The 25001-nt window shown below is 43.9% G+C and overlaps 4 protein-coding genes across 7 annotated transcripts; all 4 read right to left on the reverse strand.

The window, feature by feature from the left end:
- Positions 1 to 865: 865 nt before the first annotated feature.
- Positions 866 to 13631, reverse strand: sf1 (splicing factor 1). The gene is made up of 12 exons (XM_014330709.2): positions 13213 to 13631; positions 12580 to 12711; positions 11014 to 11089; positions 7537 to 7689; positions 5101 to 5190; positions 4818 to 5001; positions 4583 to 4698; positions 4308 to 4415; positions 4029 to 4221; positions 3723 to 3954; positions 2329 to 2493; positions 866 to 1933 (listed from the first exon to the last, which is right to left on the reverse strand). The coding sequence occupies exons 1-12, from the start codon at positions 13472 to 13474 to the stop codon at positions 1602 to 1604; spliced, it is 2043 nt and encodes a 680-aa protein (XP_014186195.1). The 5' UTR covers positions 13475 to 13631; the 3' UTR covers positions 866 to 1601.
- A 1871-nt stretch (positions 13632 to 15502) lies between these two features.
- On the reverse strand, positions 15503 to 17653 carry LOC121811771 (RNA-binding protein 4.1-like). The gene has a single exon (XM_042216190.1). It carries the CDS (start codon positions 17201 to 17203, stop codon positions 16358 to 16360), a length of 846 nt encoding a protein of 281 aa, XP_042072124.1. The 5' UTR covers positions 17204 to 17653; the 3' UTR covers positions 15503 to 16357.
- LOC102291235 (RNA-binding protein 4.1) lies at positions 15503 to 19844 on the reverse strand. Of its 2 annotated transcripts, XM_005951265.3 has the most exons (3): positions 19303 to 19844; positions 17898 to 18321; positions 15503 to 16150 (listed from the first exon to the last, which is right to left on the reverse strand). In XM_005951265.3, the coding sequence occupies exons 2-3, from the start codon at positions 18301 to 18303 to the stop codon at positions 16065 to 16067; spliced, it is 492 nt and encodes a 163-aa protein (XP_005951327.1). In that variant the 5' UTR covers positions 18304 to 18321; positions 19303 to 19844; the 3' UTR covers positions 15503 to 16064. The 2 variants fall into 2 exon arrangements, with proteins under 2 accessions (XP_005951327.1, XP_042072125.1); XM_042216191.1 differs by lacking the exon at positions 15503 to 16150 and having other exon boundaries at positions 17791 to 18321.
- Positions 19845 to 20391: 547 nt separating this feature from the next.
- LOC102290713 (RNA-binding protein 4.1) lies at positions 20392 to 24751 on the reverse strand. Of its 3 annotated transcripts, none has more exons than XM_005951258.3 (4): positions 24331 to 24751; positions 22840 to 23268; positions 21751 to 22487; positions 20392 to 21585 (listed from the first exon to the last, which is right to left on the reverse strand). In XM_005951258.3, the coding sequence occupies exons 2-3, from the start codon at positions 23249 to 23251 to the stop codon at positions 21757 to 21759; spliced, it is 1143 nt and encodes a 380-aa protein (XP_005951320.1). In that variant the 5' UTR covers positions 23252 to 23268; positions 24331 to 24751; the 3' UTR covers positions 20392 to 21585; positions 21751 to 21756. The 3 variants fall into 3 exon arrangements, with proteins under 3 accessions (XP_005951320.1, XP_042072123.1, XP_005951319.2); XM_042216189.1 differs by having other exon boundaries at positions 24212 to 24751; XM_005951257.3 differs by having other exon boundaries at positions 24272 to 24748.
- Between the last annotated feature and the right edge of the window lie 250 nt (positions 24752 to 25001).

Here is a 25001-nt window from a genome sequence, read left to right on the forward strand (position 1 = left end):
ACTTTGACTTAACTGTGCCTCACTGAGACGCACATGGATAGAATATGTAGCAGTTCTATGCAAACTCCACAGACCCTGACTTCAGTCGCACAATGAGAATAAAATATTTGGTGCGTCTTTGAGCACATTGATCTTTCTGCCCCTGGTTTAAAGCATTCAAACCAAGAAGAAATTTGAGTCTAAATTCAGTGTCTGAACTGAACAAGTACTGACGAATCCACAGAGAAAACTCGGCCCAAGGTCAGGTGGTGGGAAACATCACCTTCAAGTCTTCAGGCTAATCTCATCACGTGACCCACATTAAAACGGTTTACATGTAATATGAAATAATCAATTATAAATTACCCAAATGGCACAGATTACAAATGAAAAACGATTAAATTTAGATTACATGGTTTAAACTTTGAATAGTTCAGATGACAGATCTCTCTTTGAGTAAAACACCACAGTCCAATCCTTTGTACTCATCTGTAATCCTGTCAACATTTCTGATATTTATTCAGAGCTGACCCAACCTAGACTTCATAGATTGACAGTAACACTTAGGATATGTGTGGGGAGACTATTGCACAGCACGGTCATAGTCAGGATTTTACAAGCCCACATGTACTATCAACTGGTACATGTTGGCAATCAAGTAACTCTGAAGCTAATTTTTCTGAACATAGATTTAGGCTGTTTAAAGAAAGTTGCTTCAGCATGGGGACACGAGCTGCACGGCATTTTTAAGGCCATGTTCTTTTAAGCAGACCACATTATGTAACACTTTAATGAAGTGGCCAACAGGGTCTCCTCTCGGGGGAAAGAAAAGCTAGCTTTCTTTCTGACACAAAGGGCTGACATCCATAAAAGGAGAAACAACAAGTTGACATGGATCAGTTTAATATGAAACCAACATTAATTCAGGCTAACATTACACGGTGGACTCCAGAAATGAACAATTTTCTACTCAGATAAGTCAAACAGAAGCAACACTAACACTGCACACAGCGTCTAATCACAGCAGAGATACATGAACGAGGATCTTCTGAGCAGTCGATTAGTGCAGGGGGCACAAAGCTCGGTGTCACCGCCAAGACCCAGGCCAAAGAAGAAAATGAAAACCACAGGAATCCCTGGAAAACAATCTTAGTACTACAAAGGTTTTACGCAACTAAGGTACACTTCCTATGTTGCATACAAAAATATTCATCTTGTCCAGCTCAAAGCGAAGATGGGGAGCAGGTCAGAGTAGAAATGTGTCACTTTAAACAGAATGAGCTGTCTGAATGGATCATGCAAGCTGAACTCTGATATATTAAAGCCAATGACAGGCAAGTCTTCACATACATTAAACCTGGTGCTGGCTGGCTGAGTCATAACTGTACTTATGTAACAAACTATGGCAGTCAGAGAGGGACACTGTACACATGGGCCGAGCGCCGTGTCCACACAAACGTTAAAAACAGCGACAAGAAGTGGAATTAAGTTACAGAGTGAACAATCACAGCCTGTCACTGTTCACAACATCATGGATCCATAAAAAATAAAGCACTGGTTACATTTCTGTGAGCACAGACTTCAGTCTATGGGTACATGGTGACCATTCCTCTGACCCACACTTAATTCTGGGGGGGAGGGGGAGGGGGGGCAGGAGGCATGCCAAAAGGGGGCATGCCCGGTACCCCCATCCCCATCATTGTGACAAAGTTAGAGGGGTCCATGGGTGGTGGAGGTGGTGGTGGGGCATACATCACGCCCGTGGAGCCTGGAGGAGGTGGAGGTGGTGGTGGTGGAGCGCCCGGGGGCAGTGGGGGCTGGACCCCAGGTGGAGGAGGCACCATGGACGGAGTACCCATGGGTGGTGGGGGCTGGGCTCCAGAGGCTGCAGGCTGTTGGGGCTGTTGCCATGGAGGCAGGGTGCCGGTGGCGGGGCTAGATGTGGTGGTGGTGTCTGTAAGAGAGCAGGGGACACATGGAAATGAACTGTAGGCAAACATAAAGGCTCCTTATGCATAGAGTCTCCACGGATCTGTGAATAAGGTGCGGTGAGTACGTCTTTGTGTGTGTGTAAGGACAAAGACATATTGTAAATATGCACCGCCTATCTGTTTGATTTGGTGATAAACTCAGTCAAATCAACACACCGAGGCCAACACTCGTCTTTGGGTGACAGCCCCCCCAGAAACCAAAAAAATGAAGCCGTTTTGTTATAGATTACACAGTGAACACACTACCTCTCGTTTCAGTGTACACAGGAACCAGTTTTGAAACCACTGACGTATAAAAGAGCTGTGTGTGTGCTGAACCACTGAAAGTTTTCTCAATAAAGCTTTTGTGCTCTCTTACTCTGTTGCCAGGGCAGTGGTGTGCTAGTTGCCATGCTGCTGGTTGGAGGGGGAGGTGGAGCCTGCTGTTGCCAAGGTGGCAGAGGACCTGAAGGGGGAGGCGGTGGCTGGCTGCTTGGGGGAGGAGGTGGAGGTGGCATCATACCCATTGGAGGTGGCAGCAGACCTACAACAAAGCACATAAGATTGGGGGTTCTTTTCTATTTTGCAGATTTTCTACAGTAAAGTTCTGGGTCCTTTTCTAATACAGCAGACGCTCAGACGCTTCTTTTGCGTTTGACCTCTTCAATATTGGAAAGTCTTTACAATAAAACACACTTCAAAGCAACTTAAGTACGACACAAAGAACTCAGGAGGTGAACTGAATCTTACACAGAGTTCATTAGCTTTCATGAGACGTCTCAGTAACTCTACTTGAAAAATCTAAAAGCCTTCATGAGAGTCCAGCCTGTGCCAGCTCCCTGCCATCTGTGGGACATCACTGGCACTGTATGGATCACCAGGTCTTAGCCTTTTACCCAAACTGTACTGTTATCACCACCATGCAGAATTTAATCCTCCATACACTCTGATTTTTGTTGGCAGTATCCGGACCTTAAGTCTGACATCATTAGCTGTGTCTGGGCCCAAACTCCACTTCAGGTCCCAAAAACAAACTAACACTGCGGCATCACTGAGAGTTACAAACTGTCTAAATTCTTTCATCTTTAATAAAATGATCAGCGTTGCTGCTTTACCAGGTGTAACTATTAAGTTTAACATCCAGGCATCCATGAAAACAGAATTTATTAAATTCAACAGAGTTAGAAGTTAGCAGGAAGTTAGCTCGCTAGTTTCCACCTAAACATGATATAGCATGTTTTGATAGAAGTTTTTCATAAATCTCTCAAACGTACAGCTCTGTTATCACTTCCAACATAAATGAAGACAGAAAACTAAACGGCAGTGACAATTGTAGGGTTACTGAAGTTGTGCTAGCTGGTATATAATGATGTGCTACGTGGTGGCTAGCGACACAGCTTTGTTAGCATAATATAAACACGGTGAAGCTGGAGGATGAACACTAACTTTTTTCCACTTAATAAAACAGGAGGGTTCCTGATGGTTAGGGACAAATGCAATCACATGGCAGGATGCTGTAAATGGACCAAACTTCAGTCAGGAGAACAACTGAGACAATCCATCCACAATACGAGGTTAGTCATTAATAGACTGCTGCATGGGCTTAAAGGGTTTAGAAACTGACTTTTAAAATAATTAAATAGAACAAGATACAAAGCATTAAAACATGTCAAATACACAACAGCCCTAATGAACGCAGAGTAGCTTGGACCTGAAGCAGGGTTCATATGTCATCCCTAAACACATTGTTGTGTAGTCTGGATCTGCTCTTACCCATCGGGTGTCCATGCGGTCCAGGTCCCTGGCCCATGGGAGGAGGAGGGGGCTGCATCCAGGGTGGAGGCAAGCCATTGGGGTTGGGAGGCATAGGCGGTCCTCCCATGCTGGGCATCGGAGGAGGAAAACTGTGAGGTCCTCCAGGACCACCGGGCCCCCCGGGCCCCCCAGGCATGCCGTGAAAGTTCCTGTTCTCGGCTGGACCAGAACTCATCCACGGAGGCCGGTTCTGTTGAACACACAGAGAATTTCAGACAGAGCTCTACACGACGAGTAAAGAGAACCACGTGCGTCCCCACTAACCGGTGGAGGTTGGGTGCTGTTGGGGCCTGCAGCCCGAGGTGCGCCCTGGGTGCTGGTGTGTCCTCCGACTGACGTTGGGACAGGGGCCTCCCCCAGCTCAGCCATGAGAGACAGATACTCCTTGTCCATACGAGCCTTGTCTTGAGCTGACTGAGGGGGCTCTCCACCAGTTGCTCTGTGTGCAGCGAACGAGCTGTGAAAGAAGCACACGTCGTTACACAATTCAGGCGAGTGGAGTCAGGAGTTCAGCTCAAGTTTGGACATTCAGCGCATCGTCACCTGCTGTACTTGCAGTCTGAGGAGATATGGCCGGCTCCACCACATTTAGTGCAGAGGGTGGTGTTAGTAATGCTGCGTGGCTCAGAGTTCTGCCAAGGACGAAGAATCCTGTGGATACAAGAGACAATAAGCATGGTGTCCGGAGACTTCAGAAATGGAACAAATCCATCCTTGATTTCTATTCTTGCTCATTCTGTACTTTAATGACCAGGTGGCTCCTCGTGTTATAACAAATAAGGAGTGATTGTGCGCAAAGCCCGGGCAGTGTCACAGACCTGTTGTCGTCTTCCCTCAGTGTGCCATTGAGTCTGGCCAGCTCCCTGAGCTGCATTTTTCTTAGGTCGTTCTGATCCTCAGGCGTCTCAATGCCTTGTTTCAAAATGTTACGAATCTGTGGACACACATTTCACACCATTAATATCACGGTATATATTCCCCAAAGTATACATGCATTACATTTAACAAACTGATGCTAAACATCTTCACATAATGAACAGGAGGTGCTCCAACCTGCTCCACAGCTTTCTTGACGTTCTCCATCGTGTTGGCAGTGACCAGGGCATGCAGAGGCTCGTCCTCCCCTGGCAGCATCTGGCCATCTTTTCGACCAACCTTCCCCTCCTTCACAGACCCTTTCCCCCGAATCATAATCTTGGCACAGCACTCCTTCTCAATGTTCTTCAATGTATTACCACTGGGAGGAAAAACAAACGTGAGAAACTCTTTCTTCCCCCCTCAGTTGCAGTATGAAAGCACGTCAAACTGCATGACTTTAAGATGGCATCGAACTTACCGGGGTCCAATGAGCAGACCAACAAAGTTGATTTCAGGGTATTCATCTTGAGGGATCATAACTTTGTCGTTAACTCTGGTGGCTGGAGGCCTGGAGAACACAAACAAGTAAAGAATTTAGCTTTCTAAATGTCCTAAGAGCCAATCCAGTATTTAGATCATCAGCAATTAGCATGGAGAGTCCCACAATGTGCAGTAGGGCTGCTCTACAGGAAGAAAGTGTGTACTCTTCACAGAATCATTAAGATACAAATGAAAGCACAAAGCAGATGGACTCCAATCACTGATTAGACCGAGACCACTGAAGAAGAAAACTAAACTGAAATGATTCTGTTACTGACCAGTCAAACGCTCTCATTCTGACAATTAGTGCATAAAAATCACTTTCTGATGACACATCATTCGTTTGCACGCGTTACTGCACATGACAACGTATGACAATGATGAAAAGAACACAGTAGTAATGTCGAATGAACACGTTTCTCAAAGCTTAGAGAAACGCTTAAGTCAATCGGACTGTTGGCACTAACAGAGACCTCCACTCTTCTTTCTGTTGATGTCCTGTTCTATAAGAGACAAAGAAAATAATGGCAGCATGTCTCTGGCCACAGTGTACCCATCATCTAATGGCCAACCCTCCACATCCCAGATCAGATTCTTGACCCTAACAGGAGTTCACTGAACTCAGATGGTTTGTGAGGCAGCAGTGGGCGATAGATTCAAATTTGTGCTAATGGCACTAATAACGATGTAGACCAGTAAAAACAAACAATGTTTTATCAGTGAGCTTCCAGGCTTCAGTGTTTACTAATACGAACAAAACCAAAGGTATCTGCTATCTTTCTTTACACTGAGCTGCTGCTAGAACACTACGGTTCTGCTCAAGTCCTGCTTTATCACAGCAGTGACTTCCATCCACCGTCTGCTCTGACAGTCTGAAGGACTTCCACTAGCTTTTTCCCACTAAAGGTTTAATGGTGATTATGGGAACAGCAGCACTGTTTCAGACTAGAAACATGTTTTCTTTCATGCTACCTGAGCTCATCGTCTCGGTAACAGGACGCCTCTATGCTTTTCACAGTGTGTAAACAGACTCCAGCTCCACACGAAACTGTGCCAGCCTGAACACTGTGTGGGCTTTATGTTGTCACGTTATTTATTCATATGCTGCTCCCAAATACATTGGTATCGCAGGTCCTTTTTTAGTTGCAAATGTTGGTGAGACACTTCTTGTGATTTGGTGGTGAATTGTTTGTGTATCCATGGAGACAATGGCGTGCTATAGAGCCGTCTTATACGACGCATCGAAGCAAAGAATTTGTGTAAAAAATACTCAAATTGCAGCAGCCTAGTGACAATTACTCATCTAGTCCACTAGACTCACACATCCTTGCTCTGAACATCATTTCCCCAGCTTGAACAAAATGCTGTACCTGCAGAAACAGATCCTCATGGAAAATGTGTCACAAGCTGCAAACTGCGATCCAGGCAGTTTAACATCTAAACACAAGGCTGACTGATTAGCTCAGCTAACCATCAGGGTCTGACATTACCAACAGCCCCATGGCCCAGAGGACACATTACCCAGTTAACCGTTTGGATGGATGGATGGATGAAAATTAAATCTTTTGTTTCTCTCAGTGCCCCCTCTAACCTTTTTCCTTCAGTTGTTAATTATGTCATATTGTTCCCAGAGAATAAAAAGCTAGTAGATTACAGAGAGGGAGACTAGTGGACTACTCTAAAAGTAATTTGGGATTAAATATGACCCAAGTACTGCTTGTGTTTTTAAGAGCTAACCCAAACTTTTCCTCACATTTGTTAAGGACCAATTGTCACAAATTGCTGCTGAAATGTGCAACAGTTTGCACCACAGGCAATATTCAACATGCATGCAATGTTAGATTAATTTGCCGACATCATTGCATTTGTTCCTGTGCAGGTAGCATCAACATACCTGTGGAGAGTGTGGCTAGACATTGCTTCAGGCAACTTTCCTGTGACACAGTCTATATGCAACCACTAATTCTGCACCAACTGACTGCAGAACACTGCTTTTGCAAAGCTTCATCCATCTACTTATCAACTTTCCCTGTTTGCAATTTCCCATCACAGACACCGAGGGTGGCATTATAACATCTTCAATCCAACAGTTAACAGTTAGTAACAGTTACCTTATTTGGGATACACACTCACACTAACAGCAACGCTTAACCATCCGGTCAATTGGTCATTTGTTATTTACTTTTTCTACCAAAATCACACCAGTGCCCCCCATTAAAAGACCGCGTGCTGCATGTTGTTTTTCTGTCCCTCATCAAACTGGCGTCCCAGATAAAACGCCAGCCTTTTATTTTATCAGATAAACGAACACAAAATGAAACAAAAATTTAAAATACAGTCAATGGGGTGAAAGAAAAAAAAAAGATAATCATACTTGTAGTCTGCAGGAGGCTTGAAGTCAGGGTTGAGTCCAACCATTTCAGTGATAAGTGCATGTCGCTCCTCCTCGAGTTTCTTTCGTGTGCGATACTCGCGGGTGTTTAACCTCTTGCCCTCGCTGTTGTAGATGGGCTCAGGAGAAGGAGACCTGAGAGCGGCAGACAAAAGACAAGACAGACATCATCAGCACCCTCCTACAAGCAAAGCTCTGCCAATAACAATCACACAGGCTCCCTACAGCTGACTAAGACTTTAACAATAAAAGAATCTCAATCAGTGAATCTTTAAAACAACAATAAACTTTGAGACTGTAATTGTTTCTACTGAGAGAATCTCAGATGGACTGACTCATGGCCAGTGCAGCAGTAGCAGCAAACTTAAACAAAAGAAAAGTATATAGGAGCTCTGCACTGCCATTTCAAAAGACTGAAGTCCATTCTGACATCAAAAAATTAATATATTTTTTAAACAAAACCAGAAGAAAACAAAAGAAAAACGTAGCAACCAAAGCTGTATAGTGGCAGTAAACAAATAATCTGGAGGGGCATCAACCAAGAAGAAAAAATAAAATACACGGCCATAACTTCAACCTGCATACAGGATTGTTGGCCTACAAGAAAGCAAAGTTGGAGGCAAGAAAACAAATCAAAGCAAAATTTGCAATCCTAAGCAGAAACGCTGGCTGTGAGAGTTGCTTGGTGCTGACGTGGTGGAAGAGGTCCGTGCCTCCCCTTGGATGCTGAAAACCTGTGGTACTGCGTTAAGGAGGCTCTGTGCTTGAAAAAGGGTTAGGTTGATGTGGGGTAATTTGGGTTAGAGAAAAGGAATTAAGATTAGATATCCACCTTTTCCTACGCTCTCCCATCAGAGAGCCACATGTGTCCACGTGACGAGTGAGAAAAAAAAATTTCATTTTACGCTTCAAACTTCCAACGCTGACAACCTGAAACACCTCCCAAGTTGGTCACATTAGATTGGGAAGTGATTTCTAAAGCTTCTGCAGCTCTGCATTCAAGTTTTGGACAGCTGTGGAAATGTCTGATTATGATTAAAAAAAACTATATACAGTGTACAGGTGACCGGGACGCTACCTAGCAAAGGTCAACTTCACACTCTAAGGCAGCCATTGGCTTTCCAAGAACACATACATTTGTGTCAGTTTTCCTCCAGATCTCAAAATCCAGAGGGAAAACTGAGCATATCCTCCTCCTCCCTGGGCAGAAGTGTTCACAGCCTCATTAGGGGAAAACCAGAGAGGACTAGCAATAGATCACTCGTTCACTCCAACACAAAGCCCAGTTGGATTACTGGGATGTAATCAAGTAGGCTTCATGCCATGGGCTGAGTCACTGGCAACAATGGACCAAAATAAGTATGTGAAATAAAGTAAGACAAAGCAGTAGTTTGGTGCTTGTGTGCATTTAGTACCCATCTTTTCAAAATAAGCCAATTCAAGTCAAACCTAAGATGTGAAATAAATCAATATGCAAACTTATTTGTACACTAGTCCAACCTGTGTCAGAGGAAAATCTTTACACATGAATTATAGCACTCACATATCCAGACAGGCCCCTACTGCAGACACAGAATAAGCAGTGTGCAGAAATACTACAGTTTTAAATTTGAGGCAACGACTGTGTTAAGTAAACTGCCAAGCATCCAATAGGAGGAGTCTGGCAGTGACTAGTTAGATACCCTTGTTAGGACAGCTCTAAAGACTGAGCTTATAGTCGACTATGGAAAGCTGGCTTTCAAAGCCTTAAAATCCTTCAACTTATTCTCACTCCCACCTCAGGCAGGTCATAATTTAATGTGCTTTTTGGCCCTGCAGCACATGTTCGCTGCAGTGTACTGAGGAATGAAACACAATACCTAGGAAAAGCTCATTTTCCAAACATTTGTGTGGATGTTTGAGTTCAAAATAATATCAGAGATATTTGGGGTTGGTGTCAGTCATGTAAACCTTAGCTACATTACTAAACTTACATTAACTTAATAAGTAGCAACCTAGTAACCCTTCTGAATGGTTCATAGCTTTTAATACGTGACCACTCCTCGCCCTCGTGTTCTTTAATGTGGCCTTCAGGTGTGTGCGTAACAGGGACACACACCTACCACTAAAGTCTCTGTGATGGTATTGACTCGTATTCGGGTATAAAATATAGAAATTAAATACATATGCAGCTCCACAGTGTAGAGGTTTATACGCTCATCTAATGCACAAAGTTCAAAAGTGGGAGGGCGGCATCAGAAAGGGTGTTGGGCATTATTCAGTGGCTCCTCTCCTGTGGTGAGCGCTGCAAGAAAGTGAGCAGCCACTGTTTTTGTTTGTTTTGTTAACAATACAGTTACAGCTGTCAATTAGGTTGAAAATATACAGAGTGAAGACTTTGACGAGCTATTGAGTTATAGCGAGTTAATGTGGAACACTGCCTTTACCTGAAAACGTGAAGGAGAGGATCACCGAGTTTATATATGAGCTACCCAGCGTTAGCAATAGCATTATGAGGACGCTAGCTTCAATCTGTATCAGGATGGAAAACACTAAAGTTTGTCAGCCTGGTAACATGTGAAACCAAAGGTCGCAAACAAGCACAGCCATCTATAAATGTATAGAAAGGTGAGAGAGGAGTGAGAATGTGTTGGCCTTTTTTTTTTTTAACTCAAGATCAAAACAGTGGTTGTAATTTCATTCAAATGAAACAATTCGCACAAGCTTGTACAGATTTCTGTGAGAGAAACAAATCAAAGGGACCATTCGATCACTTCTCCGGTACTGTGAAGCACATCTTACAGTGTTCCTGTGCTGATGGCAGCTGTTGAGCTCAGAGCAAACACCTTTGTCAAAGCTTGGTTTCCAAAAAAGCAGCAGCAGCCACAATGTGCACTTTGATTTTGTGTTTTTGTTAAACAAATATTTCACCTGTCAAGAAGGAACTTTCTGTTTGCGCCAACAACTATTCAAATGTTACTAAGGTTGGCTTTTGGCTGTCCGTTCTATTACAATTCTTTCATTTCAGTGTAATTACAAACACTGCTTCTCCATCTTGAGTAAAAACATTCAAACTTGTGTTGTTTTACAGGAAACAGTGTAACAGTGGAGTTCCGTTAATCACTCTCCAGTTTACTCAAAGAAAATGTTAATTTACTTTTAAAAATGCATCATTACCAATTCTAGACAATCACTGCATGTATAGAGAAGTGCTGAAACTAGTAGTCACGTGTACTAAGTGGTGATGGACGAGGAGCAGTCTTTAGAAAAACGTTCATATATATCAATTCTCCTCTAGCAACAGGAAATGGAAATGTGAAGAACTCAAACTGTCTAAACAACACTGTTCTTCACTAAACTACATCCTTCAGCTAATACTAAAGTTTTAGGCTAACAACCACATATACTCTGAACATGTCTTCCAAAAAGTCAAGAAGGTAGAGAAAGTGTTACTGTTCGTGGATTTAATCTTTTTCCGACCTGTCCTCAGGGTTAACAGGGATTCCCAGGTCTCCTGTACGCAGTTTACGAGTCAGGTCTTCAATCTGCAGTTGGACTGGAAGAATTCAGGTTAGGAAAGAAAAACAAGGATGGAGAGAAATTTGATTACCACAATAACAACAGAGAGACAATGCTCTGCACATTGGAGCACTATCTCATTCATTACTGAGGTAAAGACAAACGGTGAGTCTGTTAAATACAAAAGGAAGATCAAATAAACATCTGGCAAGACTCTAAAGTATTACATCATCAGAAGCACACATTACCAGCAAGTCCTAGAGGTCGTTTACTTTAGCATGAAAAAGTCTAACGTCTTCTGAACGTCAATGTGTCCGTTAACTCCACGACTCCTAATAATACCTACCGCATAAAAGACTCTTTAATTAATTCCATGAAAAGTGCTTAAATCTTAAACATTTGAGGATACACTGGCTATTTGGTTTTATAAAGTCAGTCGCAGTCACTCCACAGATCTAACACTGAGGGGATCGTTCCAAAGGCAATGAAATCAGTCAGTCATCTAACGCACATTATGAAAGCTGTGATGAAATACACCAAACACACGTTCACTGGCACTGAAACTATTAGTCTGGGTTATTGAGAAGAATAATAAAGGGCCAGTGACTTGTGCTTCATCTTTAAATCTTCCCTCACAATGTTTTTGGGGCTTTACTGAATGAGGAAAAATAACAAGTGTGACGACGGAGGGTGGGCACAAATGAATGTTTACATACCAAGATCAACCATTACCAATGAGTGCACAACATCAATAATGATGTTAGTTTTTGACAAAAAAAGGATTGGTCTGCTTCAGAACACCCGCTGAGGGCCTGTGAAGGCAGTATGTTGGTGTTACACTGCTGCTGGAAGGCATGTGTGGTTCAAAAGGACTTTTTATGATCAATGTTTTTGGGACAGGCCAAAATCAGAGCGCGCACACAGTCCTTAAGCATTTCCAAATTTGCAGTGGCCACAAAAACAACAATTTGTCTTCTTTAAACTCACTGGATTCGTTTGCCATTGAAGCAGCATTGCTCACACTTCAAACCAAAATAAACAGCATTCTTTAGCAATGTTAGGACATTATGACTAACTCCTCCATGCACAGGAACAAAACTGATGATGTGTAGGGAATCAGGCAAGACAGTGAGCAGTGACCTGCAGCTGAGGACAGATATCTGCAAGCAGTGGTGTTTAACAATCTACTCCTCTTGCTAATGGGTGCCCAATGGTATGCAAACTATAACACTATGCAGCACCACCACTAAGCCTCCATTACAAAGAAGTCAACTTAACATTTTCAATCATAAAGTAATCATTGCTCTTCAGAAAAGACAACAGCTGGAGCAAAATGTCCCATCGTGTTAGAGTAAACATACTGGAACCAGAATGTGTAATGGGTGTCTTTAGAAGCTCTAACTGTTGGCAGTTCAGCAAACAGGATAAAATTATTACTGGCAGGGAAACTTAAACCCCAAACAAGTAATTTCCTAGACACATAATACAAGAAACTACATGTTTCATTATCACCAACTCAATATTTACCTATATATGCTCTCTCCTGATCCCGGGTCAGTCCGGGTGGGATAACGGTGGGCATGCCCGGTATGACGGTCTTCTGATCAGGCGTCTCGCTGCTCCAACGACTCTTCTTTCTTGACTTCTTCTGGCCGAAATCTACCGCGAGAAACACAGCATGCCGGTGAAACATTACATGATGCACGCCAGCTCTACCGCCCTTCACGGCATTGATGGAGCCAGTGTATTTCGAGATTAAATGCAGGAGAACGGCAACGTGGTGACTCCTCGTTTGGGCTCTATCAGCTACTCCTCTCTCATGTGCTTCGATTTAGAAAAAGACAGTTATGGATGGCCTTGATGAGGTTTACGTATGAAAGCGAGGCAATGCACTGTTACCAATAAAACATACCGTCAGGCAGAGAGCTGTCGTTTCGCCAGACTTCACTATTAACCCTCGTTAACTAAACCGTCAGGTCAGAAGAGGACAACCTAGACCAAAAAACACCAACCACTATCGTTTACTAACCAACTTTAGCGGCTCCTTATCCATGCCGTTCAGGCCAGGGCTCGTCACCCATGTTGGTTAACGTCGTTAGCTTCAGCTCGCTAACGCCGCGTTGAGGGCTACAGGAGTTAGCTTCAGCTCGCTTAACTTACCAGGTTTAGCCATTCCGCTCCCCGCAGCAGATTGCTGTTGAGCTTGACTCGAAAAACTTGTCCCCGGGTTGAACTGATGAGACTGGGGAAAAGATGCGCTTGGCATCGAAGGCTGGAAGCCTTGTAGAGAAGGAAAGGACCCGGGCGGCCCCGGTGTTGGCATCAGCCCGTTCCCCGCACCAGGCCCGGCATCAAAGGCTCGTTTAGCGCCAATACTAGGGTGCAACTTCCCTAATGGAGTTGCATTTGCTCCCGTCGCCATTTTCGAATTACTTAAATGGCTCAATCAGTATGAGCGATCAGTCAACTCAGGTTTAAATGTGTGCAAATAGCTGACAAAGTGCTTCCTGCTTTAGCTCTCACACAATACTTCAATCAAAATGGCGCCCAACAGAAAATCACAAAGGTTAATCCTTCGGACGTGGGACGGGCCGTCGCAGTAAGAAAGATTCCTATTGGTCAGACCAATGCTCCCTGCGCCTCTCATTCTAAAAAATTATTGGCTGAAAAATGTCAATCTCCTATTTTTGATTCCTCGTTAACAGGCAACAAATCGCAAATATAACGTGTCTATACGCTCACCGGCTCCAAGTCTGTACATTAATGCATGTAGACGACCTCCTGAAATTCATACCTAGCATCAGCGTAGGGAAGAAAGGTGATTAAGAGACTTTGAATGGGAGCTGCGGTTTCACAAACTGCTGAGATTTTCCTGTACAGCCTCTCTCTCTGAGGCTTACACAGGATATTCGGGAAAAACTTCTACTTTCTACTTCCTGTAGAGTGCAGTGGTGTTTTTAACCTAGTCTAGTTTATTATGTGTACTCTGAGGTATTTATAGTCCTCCACAATGTCCACATCGACCCCTTGGATTGAAACACGGGTCACAGGTTTCCTGGTCCCCCTAAAGTCCACAAACAATTCTTTGGTCTTTGTCTTGTTGAGCTGCAGGTGACTCTGCTCGTACCACACAACAAAAGAAAACGCTACATCCAGATGAACAGAATCAACTTCTGGAGTTTTACCTACGTGGATGATTGAGCATGCATCAAGATGACAAAAGAGTCCATCATAACTCAGTACTCTGTTTCAACACCCTCACTGATGCATCCAACCACCGCAGAGTCATCAGAAAACTTCTGAAGATGAACCTTCTCAATACTGCCCGCTCAGAAGGCCCCTTTTCTTGTCATTGAGGAGGGGTTTTATGTCCTTAGTTATGCACAGCTTGTTATTTAGGTAACAATGGACAGTCTGAGCAGGGACGATGGAGTCAGTGATACACTCAGTAAGCCCACTGATGTCCTCACTGACAAGTTTACAGTGTCTCCCAGTCTGTCACCTCAAAACAGCCCTGTAGTTTCACTAAGACCTCCTTTAACCATTCGCACATGTGTGTGTGTGTCTGTATGCTAACAGTAGGTCTAAAATTCTCTCCCCCTTGGTGGGACAGACCACGTACTGTGTGAAAGTTGGCAGTGTAAAACTTCAGATACACAGCCAAGTGCCATTACTAAAGTTACTGTACATTATACATAATCATAACAACAATAATAATAGTACTCACTAGTTCTGGTCAGCCATGAAGCAGGACAAGTTCAGACTCCAACGGACAATCAGCTCTGCAGGGAGGCTTATCAGCACCGATATATCCCCTCCATCAAGGACCCGTACAGGCCCAGTTTTAGGAAAGGGCCAGAAAACATCTCTGCAGACCCTTCACATTGCAACTGCTTCCTTCAGGAGGCACTACAGAGCGCGGTTTACTAAAACCAGCTGCCAAAGACAGTTTCTTCCCCCAGGCTGTCATGCTGATGAACACTGAGAAATAGCCCACTGTTATATCATTCAAGGTAACAGTGGCTTAGTATTACACTATTAAAATGAGTATCTAAGATTCATCCAGGGTTGCACTATGTTCACCCCATTTATAGCTATGTAACTTGTAAAAGAGCAAGAGGGTTTGTTTGTTTTTTAAAACAAAGCAGGTTTTTTGCATAAAAAAAAACTTGAACTGGAGTCAAACAAACTTGGCCAAACAGATTCTGATATATAAACATGTCCAAGTCAATGTTTATCATGTCATGACATATTTCATGTCACAAGTTGCATTTATCATTCTCTGTATGACAAAGTGATCTTCCACCAGTCTTCGCTTGTGTGTTCACGGGCTGATGGACTCTGCAGTCGATTTCACATCTTATAGTAAGTGCGTGCGTGCGCGCGCGCGCGCACACACACACACACACACACACACACACACACACGAGAGAAGTCACAATCCTCAAACTTTAGACAGATTTTTTATTATAACCTAATAGTGAGAAATCAATACAGACAAAAAGGTTCCGAGGTCAATGCTTTACTACTACAGGTTGAACATGTGAATCTCATATTTATCATAGCAATGGAAATCAATGGAATTTAAGTAATGTTCCTACTGTCAATAAAAGAAAAAGAAAAAAAAAATCAAACACAATGTAGCTTAAGAAAAAAAAAAAAGTTCTCCCATCTTAATTTCACAAATGTTTTCATCTGATCCCGAACAGAAAAATGGAACCATGAGAAGGAAGAGAAGGTCCTCGTTTTCAGGCTTCAAGCACTCACATTTGTTTAGCCGTCGCTGCAGTTATGAGGCATACTTCCACTAACACAAATACACTAAACGCACATAATACATTAGAAGCTGCTGAATACACTTTAAGTTCTATTAACAGAAGACTCACCTTTACAATAAGCACCATGCACTAATGTAATGTGTTCAGGCTATGTATGTTTTTTTCAGAAGGGCAAAAATTCAGTTGTGGCAGTGTCACGTAAGGAATCAGGCTGGACCTGCTTTTACATACTTGCTAACTGCAGCTATACCACAGCGTGTTACAAGACAATGAGAGATGGGAAACTGAGCCACTGTTTGGACTGGAGTGTGAATTAGGACCTGGAAGAAGATCAAAGCATATTGTGAATGTATCCAACCATTTAGACTTAAATGTTCTGCTTACTGTGCCCACCCACCCACATACAGAGCGCTGACTTTAGCTTCAAACAACAGCAATGAGATTCACTGTGTGACGTTTACATGGCACTTCGGCTAGCCTACCTGCTTACTGTAAATCAGCTCTGCCCTGACTGCATGGGACAAGCACTAGTATGTATACCGTGCCCGCTCCGCGCCGGGATCCCGCGGATTTTCATAGGTAGAACTTCTTGGGAGGGCGGTCACCGGAGAAAGGCGCGAACGCTCATATGTATATCCATCTGCTTCGGCAGCAACTCTCCGAATCGGACTCCGGTCACGTGCGTAGTATGAAGAGACTGGGGCTGGTGGAGGAGGGAGGGGAGGGCGCTCGTATGGGTTGACATTAGAGGGAGGCAGACGCTCTCTCATTATAGCCGTGGAGGAGGACGCTGCTGGAGCAGGCAAGGGGACAGCGCGGCGTTCCTCGAAATAACTGCCTCCGTAAGTATTGGCCCTGTACTTCTCGTAGTAGTCCACAACCCCGTACGGATCTCTTTCCTCGTAAGGCGACCGTCGCACCGGGTAGGCTGGGAACGCGCCATAGAGTGAGCCGTTGCCCCTGTATGCTGCCTCGCCGCCATACATCTGAGCCATGCTATGTTCTGCAGCAGCATTTACACCATACCCCGGGTGTGGCCCATACCTCATTGCACCCTCATAGCCTGCACCTCTTCTGTACCCTGCCATGTTGCTGCTGTGACCGGAACCTCGGGAAAAACCGTGCACAGGAGCATAGCTGCCACCGTAATCTGGTTCGCCACTGAAGTCCGGATGATAACCCCTGCTGCGACCCCGCCCGCCAAATCTCGAGGCATCGTATCCATCAGACTTTGGCTCTGAACCGTGGTAGCCATTTTGGTCAAGAGGGCATTCTTTGGACCAGTGGCCTTCCTGCCCGCAACGATAACAACCCGATCTGTCTCCCATTCCCGGCGCAGTACGCAGGCGGCTAGTCGAAAGCTTCACGCTCATCAGTTTGCCTTAAAAAGAAAAGACTCAATAAGGATTTATACCTGCATTCATATTTCCTGCCTGTATCAATCAGCTAAAAGGCTGCATTGTATCTCAACAGTAGCAAGAAGACATACCTAATGATTTGAGCACTAAAAATATGGTTATTAAAGCTGAAATCCGTAACTTGAAACGCTTCTTAAACCACCGAAAACACAACAGGTAACTAATACGATGTGATCAGTGAGCGTCAATTTCAACTTGTACCCGTGGTGCGGACGTGGATCTCACCGGCGCAACCCGAGATTTATGATCCTGCGAATAAATGCGTGTCAAACACCACGTTCTACGAACAGGACTACGTCATGTCCGTTTTAATCCTGCCCTTAATGGGACTATGCATTTGGTACGATTTGTACACTCTATGTACTTCAAATCAAATACTTGGAATAACCACACAACAGGTGTTTACCTGACGAGTGAGTCATAAATTCCAGTCTGTGTCCCTTTAAGTCCACAACACAGGCGGATATTACCAAAGACATTACGGATACCAGCTTTAAAATGATGTTGGAATTGTCTATTAAAACTTACCTTAGTTCTTTTTACTCACCTGCATTTGAGCAATAATTTACCCATCAACATAACAACAATATTGATACTACATCTTTAATCTGACTTTAATTAAATCATCAAGCCCAGCCCAAGAGTTCACCTTTAAAAGCTGTGTTGTCTAACTGATTAATGGCTTCCATGGCATCCTCCATTCTCTCCATGTGAACAAAAGCATAGTTTTTTACTATGTCACACTCCAACACAGCGCCAAACTCTTCAAACTTGGCCCTCAGCTCCTGGTTGGTACAGGCAATGTTGCCAACGTGCAGTTTGGTGGATCCCCTTGACTTGCCACGACTTAATTCCACGTTCATAGGCTGGCCATTCAGCTCATACTGGTGGAGATTGCGGATGGCTTCCTCTGCCTCTGTTTTGTCATCCATGTGCACAAAGCCAAAGTTCTTGACAATTGAGCATTCTGCAATCTTGCCATACTGAGAGAAGAGAGAGCGAAGTTCATCTGATGTGGTGTCTGGGGACAAGTTCCCTATGAATATTTTCACCATTGTGCAGGGTCCACGTCACTAAAGGAAGAGAGGAACTTCAGCATTAGTAGCGTCATGACTCCGATGACTGAATTGAAACTTTTACCAGTTAATTTAACAAAATGCTATTCAGTTCAATTTTATTAATATAGCGCCAAATCACAACTCCAAGGTTATAAGGTGAACTTCTGCAATAATGAGTTTCCAGCAGTGTTGTTGAGCAATCACTACTCAAACTTTATGGACTTTTCTCCATTGACAAGGCTTCCTGGGCATGTAGGAGTGAGGACCCCTACTAGTTAACTGTATAGAAAGTCTCCACGTAATCTAATGGGGTCAACACGAACAACACTGCACAGAATAGAGTGGCAGCAATACTAACAAAGCCAGCACTCCGACAGTATTTCATTGAAGATAACCCACTCAGCTTTAACGAGTCACCGTATGGGCCTTGAACGTCAACTGGAGAATAACGTAATGGACGCGCTCTTTGGGCAAAAGTTTAAGCGCAACAATTAAAGTTTGACGAAGGAGCTGACCAACAGACAAAGCTGCAGTGGACTGGATTCAGCGGAGCCATTTCCATCGGCTGTTTAGTTTACAAAGAACCAGCGTGGTGTGCGGAGTCCAAAGGAAACGCGCGAACGAGCCATTAGCAAGCACAGCAGTGCCCGCGCGGTGCTTAACCAGACACTGAGCACGCAGCCGAAAAAAGTCGTTAGCGGCACCGCTAAATAACATCACCGCAGCTTATCTGATTACAATGTGCATCAAAACCTGACAAAACACTTAAACTTACCGCACTATACTATGCCTGCTTTGGTCAGTTACTCTTACGTAACGTCACAACATTCAGGCTGCGGCCTTCACTACACGAGTCGCGAGGCTGTAGCTTAGATGTTGGATTAGCAGATCACTTTTACAGCAAACACTTCTGGAGCAGCTGGAACTGTGGTGCACTGGGTCACTTTCGCAACCGATTTTTTGTTCCTCGCAATTACGGGGTAATACAATTCATACCTGTTAAAAGTCGCACTCCTCGTCTCCTCCCTCGGAGAATGAAATGGCGGCTAGCGCGTTGGCAGGCAAATACATACAGCTAACCCCGCTAGCGCTTTTTGGGAGGGACTAGCTAGCACCGAAAGCTAAGCCATGGCGTCTCCACATGCAGAGCAAAGGAAACCAAGGCAGGAGAATAGGCAAGATGGAGGATATACTTCGTGACTACGTGTAAAATAGTTTTTTTCTAAACATTATTATCAGTACTTGAACAGTGACATTTAAGAAATCCGACTTGCTTTGGAAGATTAGCACCTAATCACGCTGATCAAAAGTGAAAAAGGTTCTTTCATACAGTCGCTGGATCACATCATTGGGTCTTTGAAAGCGTTCATGCGGAGACACACAGCCCACTCAAAGCTGGATCTGGAGTTTGGAGGTCCCATCTCGGTTCACGGAGCAAAGTTTTCAAGTTAACTGGACTACCACATACAGATTAGTGTCAATGCGTTTCGTCCAATATGTTCTGATATGAAAACCTTATTGATAACAACGTAGCGAAAGAGGGGGCAATTTCGTTCTGATCCATCCCAGTTTGGGCACAGTGGACCGTCCTGTATACTCTACCATCCGCAGCAGAATAAAACACACATGACCCAAAGTGTGGCTCAGCACATAAGGCTGTTTTGGTTTGTCAAAATAATTTTTATTTCTCCTGGCTTGTCCCGGTGACTTCTCTCTCTTTTAAATGGAATTCAAATGCACGGTCCTGAATCTTAACACAATGAAGAGACAGGGGTTAGTGTTTTTTCTCCTTAAAATCTGCACTGAAAAGTTTAATTCAACTGTGGCTCTACATCAATGAAGAGCTTTAAACAAACAAACAAAAAACAGAATTTCAAAGAAATATAGATTTTAAATAGGTGAAGAATGGCCTTTCATGGAGACTTTCTTTTTTACAAGACATCGTCTTGAACATTAACCTTGAGCCCCTATTTGGACAAAGAGCTGGATTTTATTTTCTGATATTCATACTTGGAGCATTTTTAGAACAAAATACCAAAAGCCACACCACTGCATTCATCATACTCAAGTAAAAAAACTGAAACGAGCATGACCAAAATAATTTTGGCTTTATTAAAAATCATTAACTTCAGATTTTTTTTAAAAGGTATATTAATATTTTTTCAGCTAGTATGAAAAATACAAACTTCAAATCCACTCATAAGCAAAACAAGGAAAGGCACCTTCAACAGTACACAGGACGTGCCTCACAACTCTACAGCTCTGCTCCGTCCCCCCACAGACTTGTTCCTACTCAGTGTTACATGGATACAATAGAGATCTCACACACCGTGGCTCGTTTCTGTTGTTGGCTACAGGCAGTCAGCACCACTATCATCAGGAAGAAAACCGTTTGTCAGTTGCACAATCCATATCAGCTAGCAGTCTCACTTTGGTGTCACTTAGTTGAAGAATTTTAGCCCAGCAGACACCTCAATTATTAGAAAACGAACAAATAGCAGAACCCACAGACACATTTAAATGAGAAAAAAGCTGGAATGTTTATGATCTCCAGGCTTAACTTTGGTTTAAACTCAAAGTATCCCTCTGTAAATGCTAACTGAACGCTAGACTGCACACACATCCATTTCCCTGCTGCTGCCTTTAGCCTTTTAATCCACTACAGAGGGAAACGCTGCACCATTCGATTCCACACTGGCTTTACCTGTGATAAAATACACATTGAGAGTTACCGCCCGCTGCAGCAATGATGATCATTTGTAACACTTTTTTCTCTTTATCCAAATTCCTTTTACTGACACACATTTCAAATGTGTGAAAGGGCAAAATCCAATTCTTCTGTGCAACAGGTAACCTATGCCATTATGTGGAATGAGGTATGCTTCATGCAATCTCAAAAAACAAAACATGTATTAACTGAACAAGAATATGTCTAAATGACAAAGAAAGACCAAAAATTATTATTTGCCGATTTGAACAATTTGCAACAAATGATGAGAGACATGTAAAGAAAGAAAGACTTGGCTAAAACCCGAGCTGAAAACCTGCAGAGTAAGAAAAATGTCAAAGTGTGACATTTGCTAATCGCCCCTTCAGAAAACAAGCTAGGGGAACATGGCTGAAAAGGACGAGTCATCTGCAGGCCACTGGCATCTCAGATGCCTAGAAGATACGGACACCATTTTCCAAACAGAGTCTCTTTGCCGTACATCAACGCAGACTGAAGGAATCACACTTGAAGTGACGGCAAAGGAAAAGTCTTGCAGTTCACAGACAGACCTAGAAAGAGAGCACAGCATTCCTGAGAAACAGTGCTGACACTTACCACAACTTTAAAAGATTCAGAACGTTAAAAAACAGTCCAAGTTCAGACAAACACAGAACCGCGTCAGTGCCCGCTGACTGCTAATGTCTTAAAGTAACGTTATGGACTGTGGTGCTCACCTGGCTTTAGTAAGGCGCATAACGTGATGCATAATGACCCTTGGGTCGTGCAGCTGTGTATGAGCTCCTGGAGGCAGAGGCAGGCGACAGTTGCGTTCGCTCATAGGCAAAGCCAGCTGATGGGACAGCTGCTCGTCTGGTCGGGGTGTGCTCACCTGTGTAGCATGCGGCAGGCGCTTGAGGCGGAGGCAGGGCCTGACGCTCAAAGGGATCTACACTGGATGAGAGCTTTGAGATGGAGGAAGGTGGGGGAGGGGGAAGGTAGGACATGCGCCGATCCTCAAAATAGCTTGAGCCAAAAGGATGAGCTCTGTACTTCTCATAATAGTTGACGCTGCTATAGAGATGGTCACGATCAAAGGCTGGTGACCTATCAGCATAGGAGCCTGGTGCTCTGCTGCCGTACCGATCCCCCGGCTCAGAGGCGTAGCCGCTAAGCCTGTGGGGAAGAGGTGGAGGCAACCCACCTACGTAACTAGCCGGACTATATGCAGAGCCACCCATGTAATCAGCTGCTGCAGGTGAGGCCATCCCGTAGCTGCCATAACTTGGGAGACCGTGTGGCGGGGCCCGGGCGCCGCGGCCTCTCATGCTGTCACTGTGGCTACCGTTCCGAGCGACTGGACAGTCTTTCGACCAGTGGCCGTGTTTCCCGCAGACAAAGCAGCCCATATGATTTCCCATTCCCGGGGCAGTGCGAAGCCGACTGGTGGATAGCTGTACGCTCATCAGCTTGCCTTGTAAGGAAAGAGAAGACACGCATGAGACCGTGGGGACTCTGACACGGAAAGCTTCTTAACGACCATTAAACACGTTAAAGCGACAATGACTGAGAGAAGCGAAAAAACGTGCAGGTGACTGAATGACAGTGCAGTGCCCATTCATCAAGTACACTGCCACTGGTTTTACAAAAAGACCTTCCAAACTTGTGATTATTTTTCAGTTAACTCGTCAGTTATAGCAACGGTTATCTATACTCTGTGGTAATACATCAGAAAGAGGACTTTACTTATCCCTACGGCGGCAAAATAGAATCCAAAATTGCATGTACAGAGAAGACAACTTGCACTCCCCTGCCCGAGCGTTCACCTTTGTAGGCTGTGTTGTCCAGCTTACTGATGGCTTCCATTGCATCCTCGACTCGCTCCATGTGAACAAAGGCATAGTCCTTAACAATGTCACACTCCACCACTGGGCCAAACTCTTCAAACTTGGCCCTCAAAACGTCACTAGTGACCTCTTCCCCGAGGTTGCTGACATGCAGTTTGGTGGTGGACTTAGGCCTCCCTTTGCTCATTTCCACATTCATGCGCCAGCCATGCAGCTGGTGCTGGTGGAGGTTTTTGATGGCCTCCTCTGCCTCGCTCATGTTGCTCATGTGTACAAAGCCGTAGTTTTTGACAGTGTCACATTCTGTGACTTTGCCGTACTTCTCGAAGAGTTCCCGTAGCTCCTCTGCTGTGGCATTGCAGGCAAGGTTGCCAATAAAAATTTTCACCATGATGAATTCTGTGTATCCTAGAAGATCAAGAAATGTGTCTGTTAGGAACACATTCCATACTTATTGATCTAAAAGGATGAGAGGCCCATTGCCGATTTCTGTTGGTTAACAATGTCATGAAATTGCTACCTTATACAAATAAATACAAACTAAATCTAAAAGCAATTGTTCAGCTAATACAAAGGCCTTCGCAAACATTAACAAGGCAGGGCATGTTTGCTTAAACTGTTGAATGTGTTCACACCAAACATCAATGAGGACAGGCCAAAATCAAGTCACATAAAAGGAGAGAATCATTCACTCAGCTTCTTTTATTAGACTGCAGAAGATTCAACGTGTGGACTGTCTGTGGTGGTCAGAATGATGTCCATGTCAGACACTGGCAGGATAGCTTCTTATCTGTACTCATCACAGGTGATCTAACATGTGTGACTACTCGAGTAATCAAGTGTACACACAGAGAGTACACAATTCATTTAAACCGTATCTACATGTTGCTGCTGCAAAATGATCCGCAGATGAGAAGAGCTGAATTCGGGGCTGTGACAGGAGCTGCTTTGGGGCTGAGTGACATAAACAGACTTTTGCTGAGCAGCTGTGCTAACTTTTGTGTGTGTATGCTGTATTTGGAAAAGTACCACCTTCATATTACACACTGCCTTCATTTGTCAGTGGAGACATGTCAACACCAGTTTTGCACTCGTAAAGTAGCTAGCTTGTTAGCACTAATCCGTATGTTACATTAATCACACGATAACGAACCCTAACGCCACAGGTACGTGTTGCTCCCAATTTCTAAACTATGTAAACTGCGTTTAGTTCGCAACTCTTCACCATTCATCCACTGCTATTTATAATTTTTGACTGTAATACGTCCAGGAAGCTAATGCTCGCTAGCCGCAGACTCACTCACTTTGGCCTGTTAATTACTTTTCTTCTTCAATAAACACCACAACGTACGTTTTACATCGCACACATAAAGAGTCGTGTCACGTCTTCACACCAAAACCCCCAGCTCACCTATAAAGAGACGTAGGCCTCGATACCAATGAATGAACAATGAAATGACGCCACTGTACCGTCCGGGTTCTCTTCTTCTCCTGTTGCTTTGATTGGTAGTTAGCAAACCAGCTTGGAGCCGTTCGCCCTCTACTGGCCTGGAGTGCGAACAAGTCAATCGGCGCCAAAAGTGAGCTCGTTGACCACAGCATATATTTTTTTTAACCATTATAAAAAAGGACATTAGATATAAAATTTACTGAAAAAAATCCCTAAAGCATAAGCAATCAGTTCAATCTGCCATGTTGTTGTTGTTTTTGTTTTTTTGTTTTTTACAAAGGCAGAGCAGCCAGCAGAGCAAAAGGAAGCTGCGACATGAAAATCAAACATGGAGATAAAGGAAAGATGGGAGCAGGAAGGCCCTTGAGTATTTCAACTTATTTAACATTTCTGTACTATTGTTATTTAATAAGATGTTCTTATACAAAGGGTTTCTGTGTGCAAAAAAAGAAAAAATGAGCTGCACTGTGGCTTGCACACTGGGAGGCTCCAGTAAAGGTTTGAACCATTGACTGTAGAAAACTATGTGTCTATATGTCAGGTCGGGTATCAGATGCCACCTCTCAGAATCAGAATCAGAATCAGTTTTATTGCCAAATGTTAAGCAGGTTTACAACATTAGGAAATTGCTGCGGTGCTTCAGTGCAAACATAGTGTCATAAATTGCGATTAAATAGACATGAAAAAAAAA

This window comes from Haplochromis burtoni, unplaced genomic scaffold (genome assembly GCF_018398535.1).
Source record: "Haplochromis burtoni strain Fernald_Lab_line unplaced genomic scaffold, NCSU_Asbu1 Contig_953, whole genome shotgun sequence".
NCBI classification, from domain to species: domain Eukaryota; kingdom Metazoa; phylum Chordata; class Actinopteri; order Cichliformes; family Cichlidae; genus Haplochromis; species Haplochromis burtoni.